The 13,703-nt window shown below is 36.4% G+C and overlaps 1 protein-coding gene across 1 annotated transcript; it reads right to left on the bottom strand.

The window, feature by feature from the left end:
- Nucleotides 1-2,239: 2,239 nt before the first annotated feature.
- On the bottom strand, nt 2,240-10,548 carry camkk1b (calcium/calmodulin-dependent protein kinase kinase 1, alpha b). The gene is made up of 17 exons (XM_051678683.1): nt 10,458-10,548; nt 8,961-9,330; nt 8,676-8,723; nt 8,511-8,564; nt 8,244-8,295; nt 8,021-8,154; nt 7,901-7,937; nt 7,763-7,784; nt 7,588-7,676; nt 7,256-7,455; nt 7,110-7,163; nt 6,958-7,031; nt 6,024-6,111; nt 5,812-5,940; nt 5,599-5,702; nt 5,458-5,484; nt 2,240-5,319 (listed from the first exon to the last, which is right to left on the bottom strand). Exons 2-17 carry the CDS (start codon nt 9,216-9,218, stop codon nt 5,247-5,249), a joined length of 1,443 nt encoding a protein of 480 aa, XP_051534643.1. The 5' UTR covers nt 9,219-9,330; nt 10,458-10,548; the 3' UTR covers nt 2,240-5,246.
- Between the last annotated feature and the right edge of the window lie 3,155 nt (nt 10,549-13,703).

Genomic DNA, 13,703 nt, shown 5'->3' on the forward strand with positions numbered 1-13,703 from the left:
AAAGATCAGAATATGTAAGAGTGTTGGGTGAAATTCGCATGCATTTAAGGGTTAAATTAATTGATAACTGAGAGACAATACACTTCTAGTGATAATATACAAACTCACCAGAGATCCTTTTTTGTGCTTTTCATGGGGCGGGGGGGGGGGGTTGGGGGGGGTATTTACTACAAGTAGTATTTACACATTTTAGCCACGCTTAAAGGGACAGTTCACCCAAAAATGAAAATTATTTACTCATCATTTACTCACCCTTATGGCATCCCAGATGTGTATGACTTTCTCTCTTCTGCAGAACACAAAACGTAGATTTTTAGAGGACTTTCTCAGCTCTTTTGGTCCATACAATGCAAGTGAATGGTTGCCAAAAATTATAAGGTCAAAAAATCACATAAGTCAGCATAAAAGTAATCCATACAACTCCAGCGGTTAAATCCATGTCCTCAGAAGCGATATGATAGGTGTGGGTGAGAAACAGATCAATATTTAAGTCCTTTTGTCATGTAAATTCTCCTCCCTGCTCAGTCGATCTCCACTTTAACATTCACTTTCACATTCTTCTTCTTTTGTGTTTTTGGTGATTCATATTCTTCTTGCACATCATCCTCTACTGGGCAGGGAGAAGAATTTCTAGCAAAAAATAACTTAAATATTGATCTGTTTCTCACCCACACCTATCAGATCACTTCTGAAGATATGGGTTTAACCACTGGAGTCGTATGGATTACTTTTATGCTGCCTTTATATGCTTTTAGGAGCGTCAAATTTTGGCACCCATTCACTTGCATTTTATGGACCTACGGAGCTAAAATATTCTTCTAAAAATCATTATTTGTGCTCTGCAGAAGAAATAAAGTCATACACATCTGGGATGGCATGAGGATGAGTAAATGAGAACATTTTCATTTTTGGGTGAACTATTGCTTTAACAATGCAAGAACGTCTTTGCATTATGTAACCACATATCAAAATGGTATTTGGTTTTAAAATAGATAGCACAAGAAAAAAGTGTTTTTTGTTTGTTTGTTTTTTGCGCTTGACAAATTTGTCTTTCTAAGTCATTTAGATTTCATTTTCTATTAATTTTGTTTAATTTTCTATCCACTGTAATGGACTAGCTGACACGTACAAACAGATACAAAAATACAATATGTGCAAATATCCTGGCATGTCCTGAGAAATCAAAACCTTTTCTAACAATTATGTATAGTTACTACATATACATGCATAGCTTATCCAGGTACAAGGAAAACATTATTAGAGGTAAAAAGTACATTTCAATTTTTGTCTTGTTTCCAAGTCTTCACTGAATTATTGATAGGTATGATGCATTAATGCAAATTTGATGCTGCCGGGTTTTGACTCAGAAGCAGATCTGATATGCACAGAGAATGTGAATCACCACAAACAGAAGAAGGAGAATGTGAAAGTGAGATGGAGATTGACTGAGCAGGGAAGATCATTTATAGTAAAAAGAATTTAAAGATTAATCTGTTTCTCACCCAAACCTATCATATCACTTCAGAAGATATGGATTTAATCACCAGAGTCATCTGAAGTACTTTTATGTTACCCTTATGTGGATTTTGGAGCTATTAAATTTTGCCACCCATTCACTTGCATTGTATGGAACTACAGAGCTGAAAAATGATTCTAAAAGTCTTCGTTTGTGTTCTACAGATGAAAGAAAGTCATACACATCTTGGCATGAGGGTGAGTAAATGATGGGATAATTTGTGTGAGTAGTGGTGGCATAGTGGACTAAAGCACATAACTGGTAATCAGAACAGGTTGCTGGTTCAGTTCCCACAGCCACCACCATTGTGTCCTTGAGCAAGTCACTTAACTCCTGGTTGCTCTAGGGGGATTGTCCCTGTAATAAGTGCACTGTAAGTTGCTTTGGATAAAAGCATCTGCCAAATGCATAAATGTAAATAATTTTAATTTTTGAATGAACTATCCCTTTAAGGAGCACATTTGCACTTCATACTAATAGCATGCACTAGAGGGTTCAGGGCACCATACTCAGGGTGGAATGTATATACTGAAGTGCTGGTTCAAACCAAGGCCTTGAGGATGCTTCTCTCAGAAATAATTCTGCCTAAACTTTTCCTTTAATTTAAATATTTAATTTTTCTTTAAGAAACACTTTCACCAAAAAATGTATAGTCCTTTCCTACTGGTGTTGTTTGGTCAAGGAAAGACTGACAAAGTTACAGACTGGTTCAAAACAACAAAGTATTCAGGGGCTCCAGCTACAAACTACAGACCATTCTGTGATCCAGAGGACCAAATAAGCTGAACAACAGCAAAATCCGAAAAGGAAATTTTTATACAACAAATCTACTTTTGGTCACACTTTATATTAGGTGGCCTTAACTACTGTGTACTAACATTAAATACATACAAAACTATGTATTTACTGTATAACTACATGTTGTTCTCCAAAAATGCCCACATTTGCTTCTACTGAGGTTTAGGTATGGGTAGGTGTAGGAGTAAGGGTAATGTTAGGATTAGGATTTAGGGTTAGATTTAGGTTTTGGGGTAAGGGTTGTGTTAGGGATAAAGTTAATAATGTAACTACAAATGTAATTAAATGCAAGTACTTTAAATGTAATTACAATGCAACAACATGTATGTGCATAATAAGTACATTGTATCAAATGGTTAAGTACATAGTAGTTAAGGCCACCTAATATAAAGTGGGTCCCTACTTTTATATATCTTATGCAAATTCATGCTGTTTGTCATATCTAAAACAAACTTTTTTTTATGCATTTAAATTCAGTCTCTTAAAGTTGTTGACTACTCATGTTAAATTCATGTTTTTACCGTGACACTTTACATTTGGCACTTAAATGCTTTTACTATATATATACATACATACATACTGTATATAAAGTACTTATCACCAGATTCTTTTGTCAGACACCACAACTTTCTCTATTATCAGATTTACTTAAACGTTCCTTGTCCATTTTACTCAAAATAACAATAATAATAATGTAACCAAGTTAATATAAAGTGTTAGTTCACCCAAAAATTAAAATTCTCTCTTGATTTACTTACCTTTAAGCCATCTCAGATGTGTTAGACTTTCCTTCTTCAGCAGAACCAAAGTGAAGATTTTTATAAGCAGATTTCAGCTCAGTTTGTCCATACAATGCATGTAAATGGGTGCCATCAGTCTGCTGGTTATTTGACGGTCAAAAAGGCATATTTAGGCAGCATAAAAGTAATCAGTTAATGCATTCTGTAGCAAACTGATAGGTTTGTGTAAAAAATAAATAGATAATTAAAACTTTATTAACTATAAATTGTTGCTTCCGCCCAGCACTGTATTTCTGTTTGAAATGGACTAACTCTTGCATGACGTTCGTTCCTCTATTGTATACAAAGAGCACACTTCCGGCTTCTCACGTGAATGCGCCATTGTGCTAACGTCACTGATGCGTCGACTGCTGGCAGGAAGCGATTTTTTACAGTTGATAAAGTTTTAATTATCTATTTATTTTTACACAAACCTATCGATTTGCTTCAGAAGACATTAATTGATTGACTGGAGTCATGTGGACTACTTGTATGCTGCCTAAATATGCCTTTGGACCGTCAAACAGCCCACAGCCAACACATATTCATTGTATGGACTGTAGCTGAAATCTAAATTTTCACCGGAAACACTTATTCTTTAACCCTGCTTTAAAGTGAATGGCATCTACGCTATTTTTATTCTGTTATATTCCGAGGTTACCAGAGGCTACTCGATCCATTCATCCGGTCCTGCCTGATGTCCGACTCCCACTGTGTCGCTGAGTGATGATGACCAACTGCAGCATGTGCCAGCCAGACTTCACTTCAGTCTACTAAGACGTACTTCACAGAGGATGAATTGATGCAAACATGGGATTCTTCATGAGCCACTGTCCGAAGCATGGGCTTAGGATGAAGTTCACCAAAATTACCAACCATAAGCTTCCAGCCGGACTGCGATGCTCATAACAGAATTATACCTATATCAACTTGGTCAAATGAGGGACAACACTCTCTTAAAAAATGAACTACACAGAAAATGAATTAACCGCCAACAAAAGCCTTCATCGGCCAAAATCAAAGGACAATGCATCTACGTGTATTTCCTCAGTTAATTCGAGATGACTTCAAGGACATTAACACTAAAATGTATAGTACATACAAAATAATTTTGTTTAACCATCGACCCACAACACTTACTTAGTTTACAAATTTTAACCACTAATAGTTTTAAACATAAATAACTAATATTGGCATTATATTAATTAATTTTCTGTTATAGCATAATTTCATGTACAGCTGCTTTGAAACAACACCTGTTGTGAAAAGCGCTATACAAATAAATTTGACTTGACTTGACTTTACTTTGGTTCTGCTGAAGAAGGAAAGTCATACAGATCTGGGATGACTTAAAGGTAAGTAACTCATGAGAGGATTTAAATTTTTGGGTGAACTATCCATTTAAAGTAACTGAGTTGTTCTAAAGCTTTCAAGTTTTACTCAATCCATTTGCATTAGGGGGGGTCCTAATCGTGGAATCTGCTACCCTATTCTCCCCCATCAACATTTATGGGAGGAGTGCATTTAAATGCCTTATACGGGAGACACTAATAAAAGCACGGAGACATGTACAACAGTGAAAGCTGTCTATAATGCGCATGTTCATAAATAACAGTCTCCCACCCCTCTCACCCCATATAGGACAACTGGCATGAGCCCTTGGGACAGGAGGCACCTTAATGCACCCCTGGATGTGTTGAGTGCTTTATTGCTTTACTCATTGAGCAATTGCTATGCTAATCATAGCATAGTGTTTCCCATTTAACATGCTAGCAATTACTGTACTAGCTAGAATAAGAAATTCATTTGAGTTAATTTAGCATGTCTAATTTAGTTGAGTTTACTCAATTCAATTAGGTTTCCCACTTCCTTTCCTACTTGAAGTATTTAAGTTCAGATTACATGGTAGTTTCAATTCAAGAAAACTCATTTTAAACATGTGAAACCACTGTCCATGATTAAATAAAGTTCAGCCACTGAGTTATTTTCTTTGAGTGCATGACAATTAAAAGGTTCCTTAAAGAATTTCCTTACATTATGTCATAGCATTTAAAAGGTAAAACAGCATGACAATGTCCAAAGTAATCCCCTGCAGATGGGACTTTCAAGTACATAATAAAATTGGGCCCTTTTTTCTCCAAACATTTGCAAATTCATGTGAAAGTTTCATCCTCAATAAGGTTCTCCAGTTCTCCCTCTCTGCTCCCGTTACTAGTACTCCCTCTGCTGTTTGAAAGAGAAAGAAATGTCAACAAATGATTGTGAAGAACATATATCTATTAAGTTTAAAACATTTAGATAATTATTGACCAATCATTGCTGTGGGATCTACTGTGGCTTTGTCACATCACAATTGACAGATACCTTAGAGGGCGAAACATTGACATATCCCTGCATAAATAATTGAGAGAGAGAGAGAAAAAAAAATTGTGTCAAAGAAATTATAGACATTATAAGTAGGGAAAAGTGACATGAATTCGTTGAGTGCTTGAATTGTGGACTTACAATATCAGACCTCCAGGAGCAGACATAGATCTGCCCTGCCTGCGACTTGGGCACTCAAACGGGTTACTGAAGGAACGCTTCCGCAACATGGATTTCACCAGGATCTTAACACGTATGGAAATACAGTACAAACATAAAGGTTAAATGAAGTTAAACATCAAACAAAACTACAAACATTAGATGTGTGGTAATTGGTTTTTGAGAGCTACTCACCACAGCAGACAGGCTGGGAACTAGTTTCACAGAATTCTGCACCTCCTCTTCTGTGACCTCCACCACTGTACAGTGCTCCTCTTCCAGGGGCAATGGATCAGTGCCATCAAGCGTTACCCATGGGTGCAACTGTAAGGATTGCACTGGGTTCAAGTAACACTATAACACCAAATCCTTTAAACTTTTTCAGTAACATGTCATTGTTATTTCACCTTTATTTCTGGAATGGTGATTCTAGTTTCAGGGATTTTATCCAGCATTCTGGTGATGAGTTGCTTCAGACCCTCACTGATCACTGGCCTGTGGAAACAATACAAAAAAAATGATGTATGCTGTTTCAAATGCTGTAAGCAAATATGGGAGAACTCTTTTAAAAGTTACAAACAAACAACCTTCCAATAATGTGTGTTTAAAATGTGCAAAGGGGCACTAAAACTACAAGGCAATTGCCAAACAATATGGGGGTCCACTATTTGTCTTTTTGAGATGTAATGGCGATAAGGTATAAAAGGCCATGCTATATTGTGGATATAATCACATCTAAGAGTGCTCTCAATATATTTACAAATAACGCTGCCTTTTATTGATTTAATAAAATGATTACTAAATGATAAAATATTAAGGGTGAAAATTTTCATTAAAATATTATTTTATGAAGCAGATTCATCAAGTAACATCTTTCCAAAAGATGTAGTACCTGATATATGTAAACTAAAGATAATAGTTAGCTTCTATTTGGTCATGTGCAGTGATAACAAACACTGTAAAGTAACCTGCAATCATTGCCTTTAAGAGCTATTACTCTTTATTATTACCTGATTTAACACTTAAAATTTGTTTTGTTAGTGTAACCTTATTTATCCTGGTTCTTTCTTTGAGGTCAAACAATATTTGTGACTTTTTAATTAAGATGTTACCAGACAAAACACATTTTTAGGATAATGTTTTGTTTTTTTTACTGTATCTGTTTTTTTTATTTTATTTTTTATTATTTTTATTATTTTTTATTTTTTTATGTAGCATAACTTTGGTTAAATGATTCCATTATTTCAGTTTATAGAAAGCTTTTTCCAGATACAAATTGTGGTAAAGAGCTACGTTTAATTATATGTTTCTATTTATCAGCTTTAAGTGTTTGTGACTCACTTGTACGGGAACTCCACTGGCATAGTCCTGATTTTATCATGCAATCCTAAGATGTATTCATCATGAAACGGACACTGCACAAAGGAATATTAATAGATTTGTATTTGGTATGTATTTGGTATGAACCGCATTCATGTTTTAAAAGATCTTACCCTTCCAAAGACGAAACAGAACAACGTCACTCCCATTGCCCATATGTCTAGAGCCTGAAACCAACGAGAGTTCAGAAAGTGTAAATGGGAATGAATCTTTAATGTATGTAAACCAGAATATTCTTGTTGTTTCAGTGGCATCTCACCTTTCCACTGAATCGCTGCTCTTGGTCAGAGAGAGTTTCAGGTGCCGTGAAGGCTGGTGTTCCTGCACTGTTTGACAGGAGAGCGTCATTCCCTTCGAACTCATTACTGACACCAAAATCTGCTATCTTGATGTGCCCATCATCCCCCAGCAACAGATTTGAGGGTTTGATGTCTCTATGTATGATTTTCTGATAGTGTACTAAGAAAAGTAACAAAAACAATAAAAAATAAAATAAAAGAATTAGCCCCATACTTTGAACCCCTTTTCAAGCCTAGAAATTATATTGGCAAATAAAATCCTAGTAAAATACAATTGAATAGGGAAACTCACAGTATTCAATTCCTAAGATTACATCTCTGAAGTAAAAACGGGCCATCTCCTCGGTTAAGGGATTGTTTGTAGGGACCTCCATCACGGGACTATAGGGCCAGGTGAGAGTTAGGAGAGAAGAACAGACTAAAAAAAAGCTGATTCCGTTAATGTGTGGTACAAGGTAAATACTCACCCTTTAGGTTCCAACTCAAAGACTATGAAATGGACACACAAAATGAATAAAAAAAAAAGTAAAATATAAATAAAAATAATATAATTTTTATATGACCCTTTTTTATATCACATTTTGCTAAATAATGGAATTACTCACCCATATGCAAATTATCCTCAGCTGGGTCATCAAGAACCTTTGGTGAAGAACAGTTGCTTTTAGGTTATATATTATACAAAGTAGATACGTTTGGTGACTCACCTCAACTATCTGACTCACCTCAACTAATTTAACAACATTAAGATGGTCAAGTTTCTTCAAGATAGCAATTTCTTGATATATTCGGTCCAACAGGCCAAAAGGCTTTGATAGATTTCCTTGTGATCCACTGGATAATTTGGGAGGGGGTCGTCCTACAGAACCATCACACAACATTAAGTTTCTGCAGTCACAAGAAAAAATTATGAGCTACAAGCTTGAAATGCAAGTATTTATTGCTTACCTGCAAATCCAAACTGCTTCATTAACTTCTTTTTGGATACCAACTTCATAGCCTGCAATAAAAGTATATCTTGAGATATTATATTATATTATATTATGGTAACACTTTAAAATAAGGTTGTATTTGGGAACATTAACAAAATTAGTTCAAATGAACTAACAATGAACAATACTTTTACAGCAATTATTATTATATTATGTAATTAATAAATACTGCAAACACCACTAAAATAGATGACATTAATATTCTTTTCTACAATATACTTACATAATACTGGTCATCATCTTCATTATATGCTAATTTGACCACCCCATATGAACCCTAGAAAAGGATGGTCACCATCAAATAATATTGTTTTGATATTTGCATGATTATGCCAGCCAACCAAATAATATTTATTCCATAACAAGATTATTAAAAAGACCCACCCACCTTCCCTATCTCATTCTTTAATTTATATTGGTTGAGCTGGACACAGTCCTGTGGGTAGAGAAGGGAATGTTAATACAGCATTATGAATGCAGTAAGAATGTATCAATTAATACGGTTAACAGTCTGAACCGACACGATGCTGCAAAAGTTCAATTACAGAAAACCCCCCATAACTATCTCATTATAATTGAGATTTACAAATGACAGATTAAAAAAAATAAAATTCTGTTGCTTGTTGTGAGTCAATAAACTTATATAATGTACAAAATCTCATGCTCAACTTACATCACCTTCAGAGATAGACACTCGCTTGGATTCAATGGTGGGTCTTCTGGCTATCCTTGGGTTGGTGACATTCTGGTAACTTGATCGCTCCTGCAATGACATCTTGCGATCAGAGTGATTGAGGCGATGCGGAGTGGTCCTATAGCCATTGGGTGGAGTCAGTCTGTTGGCAGCCACATTCATGGCTGCGACCATGTCAGCCAGTTCAGCATGGTAATCTGGGTCCAGATCCACTCTGTTGGCTGTGTCAGCACTCATGGCGTCGGTTAGAGCTTCTTATAACAAAGTAAACATCTCAATGGGCATCACATTGTTCTTAGTGGACATCACAGAGTCAAGTGTTCTTAAGAAAGTCCATGGTAACACCGAGCTGTAATAACAAAAGAGGATTGTTGAGGATTTTATTTATGCATTAAATATGATCACACAGAGGACATTTCTCTCTTTTGTAAAGAGAAAATTTATTTAAAAATTGGTGTTTAATAGCATTTTGTGTCCCATCTTAGAGCTAAAAGTGCAATTTCTGCACCACTAGAGTCACTAAACAAAACTGTAATAATAATGGCTGTTTTCAAACAGCTTTCACGAACACTCCCCTTTCTGTGATTGGAAAAAAGAGAGTCCCGCCCCAGACTCACACCATTGGTTGAGCCAATGTTGCTGTGTCCGGCTGGTTGGGATACTCAAGCACACAAAAAGTGCCACAGAGTCATAGTGTTTACACATTTTGGGGAAATCAACCTCCAAATGACTTACTAGTTGTCACTCCATATTATACTACTGAAATAGGAGAAAGTATTTTAACATAAAAAAATAACAACTTTAAATACTCTCTTAAACTCCTGCTCAGTGCTACATTTATGGAAGCTTAAAGAATGGACCACTGCTTAAAAGAATAATCCATAAACTGCACTATGTGCATTTCATCTCTTTAATGAATGGACAAAACATACTTTGTAAAATAGACAATTCTGAATGAAATGAAGTTGAAAGGTTTAAATTAATTATTGAATTTATGTTCATGTCTGTGTCACAGACTATAATAAAATCCAGTGCAATAGCATTCATACAAACATTATATTGGTACAGTAACAATCAAAAACACTTACAAAATGGTGAATATAGATAAAGTGGGACAACTGCTAAAGTGGGACAATTAATCTGAATAATCTATGCATATATTCTACCATTATTAAAAATCTGCATTAAGTTCAGTCTCGGATGACCCTGATTTAGCCATTTGAATCATATTTTAAAAACAACGGCAATGATAAAATTATAGTAAAGTTTCCCACTTTACCTATATTCACCCTCTGTTTGGTTGTATAATACTGAAAACAATTTCTTATAGACATATACTACACAAATTGCAGTGAGCACAAAGCTTTCAAAACAGAGAGTAAAACAATCTTGCATAAATGGGTTTCTCAAACAAGAAACATTTTTTGTCAAAGAGTTTAGGTTTTCCTAGTATGAGTAAGGGTTGTAATTACTTACATAGAGCAGCATGAGTTTGTTTTGCCAGTCATTGTGTTGCATTATCTTTTCTTCTGCTTATCAGGCAGCCCTGAGGACTCCAGACTCTTCAGGATCACAAAAGCAAAGAGGATTAGCTAGCACGGCCACATTTAGTCGACTGTGGCTATATCAGTAACGAAAGTCTGTTTATTTTAACTGGCTGCACTCAGTGAAAGGACACAAACAGAAATTAATTAGCAAGACTACGTCAGAGCGGGGGACCTGTGTGATTTAATATCTGGTTAAATACTTACGGTGTGAACATTTGAAGAATGATGAATTATATTGAATAAGTTCCTGGATCTCTTAAGTCAACAGAATTCCCATTGTAGAGTTAAAGTAAAAAATGCTTGAGACAGTTCATCAGGTGGGAAAGAAGATCAAGTGTTACATAACTTCCAAAGGGACATGCTTCTAGAAAACAAAATTGGATTCTATCCTAAAAACAAATTACTTTTAAAGAGAATATACAGCTCTTTGTGAAGAACATTGTCTGTTTTGCTAATTAGTTAGATGTTTTGGCTCATATTATTGGTTTTAGTTTTGCAAGAGTGTTTTTGCTTTTTCCCATATCCTTAACAGTTTTTGCTCTATTTAGAAGATAATCTCATGTGTCCCATGGATTATGTGCCTTTTCCATTTTGAAGAATTAATCTTTAAAGTAAATTTCTAACATTTTAATTTTAAACATTCTAACAGTCAAAGAATGTCTTTAAATATTAATAAATAATATTGTGCCATCTCAAACTAATATTAATAAAAAAATAAAAAATAAATAAATGTTGGGATATAATTGTACCATCAGGAAAGTAACAGGGTTAATGTAGCCATTTTTAGGCTTGTGCTCATGGTCACTTTACTGCAAAGTGCTTGTTAGAAAGAGAATTTTATGCTGATATTCTTTCAAAATATCCAGTTGTGAATAATTAATTTTACCATAGAATAACACGGTAGTCATGTAAGATAATAACAAAATATAAAATAGGGGAGATATTTACTTTGTCTTGCAGTCTTAGCTTGTATAATTATATATACTGTATATGTATATACCGAGCACTTTATTAGGAACACTATTGTCCTAATAAAACACCCAACATGGTCTTCTGCTGTTGTAGCCCATCCGCCTCAAAGTTTGACATGTTGTGCATTCTGAGATGCTATTCTTTTGTACAATTGTACAGAGAGTTATCGTATCCTTTTTGTCAGCTCGAACTTGTCTAGCCATTCTCCGCTGACCTCTCTCATCAACTAGGCCTTTCCATCCGCAAAACTGCCACTCACTGGTTGATTTTTTTTTTTTTTTTTTGGCACCATTCTGAGTAAACTTTATGGACTGTTGTATGTAAAATTCCCAGAAGATCAGCAGTTACAGAAATACTCAAACCAGCCTCTCTGGCAACAACAATCATGCCACGGTCAAAATGTGTTCTCAGTGATTTGGACTGTGGCATGATTTTTGGTGCCAGACAGGCTGGTTTGAGTCAAGGGGTGGGATATATTAGGCAGCAAGTGAACAGTCAGTTCTTGAATTTCATGTGTTGGAAGCAGTTCCAATGGGCAAGCGTAAGGATCTGAGCGACTTTGACAAGGGCCAATTTGTGATGGCTAGACGACTGGATCAGAGCATCTCCAAAATGGCAGGTCTTGTGGGGTGTTCCCAGTATGTAGTGGTTAGTACCTACCAAAAGTGGTCCAAGGAAGGACAACCGGTCAAGGACGCACAAGGCTCATTTATGCACTTGAGGAGCGAAGGCTAGCCTGTCTGGTCTGATCCCACAGAAGAGTGACTGTAGGACAAATTCCTGAAAAACTTGATAGAAAGGCGTCAGAACACACAGTGCATTGCAGCTTGCTGCGTATGGGGCTGCGTAGCCGCAGACCGGGCAGAGTGCCCATACTAACCCCTGTCCACTGCCGAAAGTGCCTACAATGGGCACGTGAGTGTCAGAATTGGACCATGGAGCAATGGAAGAAGGTGGCCTGGTCTGATGAATCATGTTTTCTTTTAGATCATTTGGACAGCTGGGTGTGTGTGCATCCTTTACCTGGGGAAGAGATGGCAGCAGGATGCAATATGGGAAGAAGGCAGGCCAGCAGAGGCAGTGTGATGCTCTGGGCAATGTTCTGCTGGGAAACCTTGGGTCCTGGCATTCATGTGGATGTTACTTTGACACGTACCACCTACCAAAAGATTGTTGCAGACCACGTACACCCCTTGGCATGGCAACGGTATTGCCTGACGGCAGTGGCCTCTTTCAGCAGGATAATGCGCCCTGCCACCCTGAAAAAATTGTTCAGGAATGGTTTGAAGAACATGACAAAGGATTCAAGGTGTTGACATGGCCTCCATATTCCCCAGATCTCAATCCGATTGAGCATCTATAGGATGTGCTGGACCAGCAAGTCCGATCCATGGAGTCCCCACCTCGCAACTTACAGGACTTAAAGGATCTTCTGCTAACTTCTTGGTGCCAGATACCACAGGACACCTTCAGAGGTCTTGTGGAGTCCATACCTCGACGGTTTAGAGCTGTTTTGGCAGCACGAGGGGAACCTAAACGATATTAGGCAGGTGGTTTTAATGTTGTGGTTGATCAGTGTATGTTTATGAGGGACACAAAAGGCACCCTTTTAGAATGATTACTATCTAGACCCAAAATAAACACAATACTAATTAAATTTACAGCCAGATAATACGACTAAGAATAATGCTGGAAGTATTTCTGAGGTTATTCAAACTATTTTAGAGCTGTCCATGGTGCTGAAGCATCGTGACTCATAGTTTTGTGCATGACTTCGTCCAAATTTCACCTCAGAGTTCGTCTGTAAATTCAATAGTCAACCTCTCTGGAGCTCATGCTCATGTGTCAAGAGTAAAATGCACCATGATCTCACGCCCTCAATAGATAAAGTCCTGGGTGCAATGCAGTATCTAAATGCAATATCTTTATAATCGGGATGCAATGCCTTATTTGGACTATCTGAAGTGTTTAAATACCGCCCAACTTCTGGATCTCTTGGAAGACGACGACACGATACAGGACACTATGAAAGGCAATTTAAAGGTAGGCTGATCATGACTGAACTGCAAGTACACTTGGTCAGGAATTCAAAAATATTGATTATAAAGATTTGGTTTACATTTTAAGGTGATTTTATTATCTTAATGTTATTATAATAAAGTTGTAATACTATTTTATTATAACCAGAGCTCAATGATTGAAT

This window comes from Myxocyprinus asiaticus, chromosome 39 (genome assembly GCF_019703515.2).
Source record: "Myxocyprinus asiaticus isolate MX2 ecotype Aquarium Trade chromosome 39, UBuf_Myxa_2, whole genome shotgun sequence".
NCBI classification, from domain to species: Eukaryota; Metazoa; Chordata; class Actinopteri; order Cypriniformes; family Catostomidae; genus Myxocyprinus; species Myxocyprinus asiaticus.

Bases quoted from the DNA above. Each gene is read 5' to 3' on its own strand.
- camkk1b (XM_051678683.1), bottom strand. From the start codon at position 9,218: ATGAGTGCTGACACAGCCAACAGAGTGGATCTGGACCCAGATTACCAT. The intron at 5,485-5,598 runs GTAAGTCCACAA...TTATTTATGCAG, and splicing joins GCTCCTGGAGGTCTGATATT to GGATATGTCAATGTTTCGCC. The intron at 5,320-5,457 runs GTATCTGTCAAT...TCTTTCAAACAG, and splicing joins TCAATGTTTCGCCCTCTAAG to CAGAGGGAGTACTAGTAACG.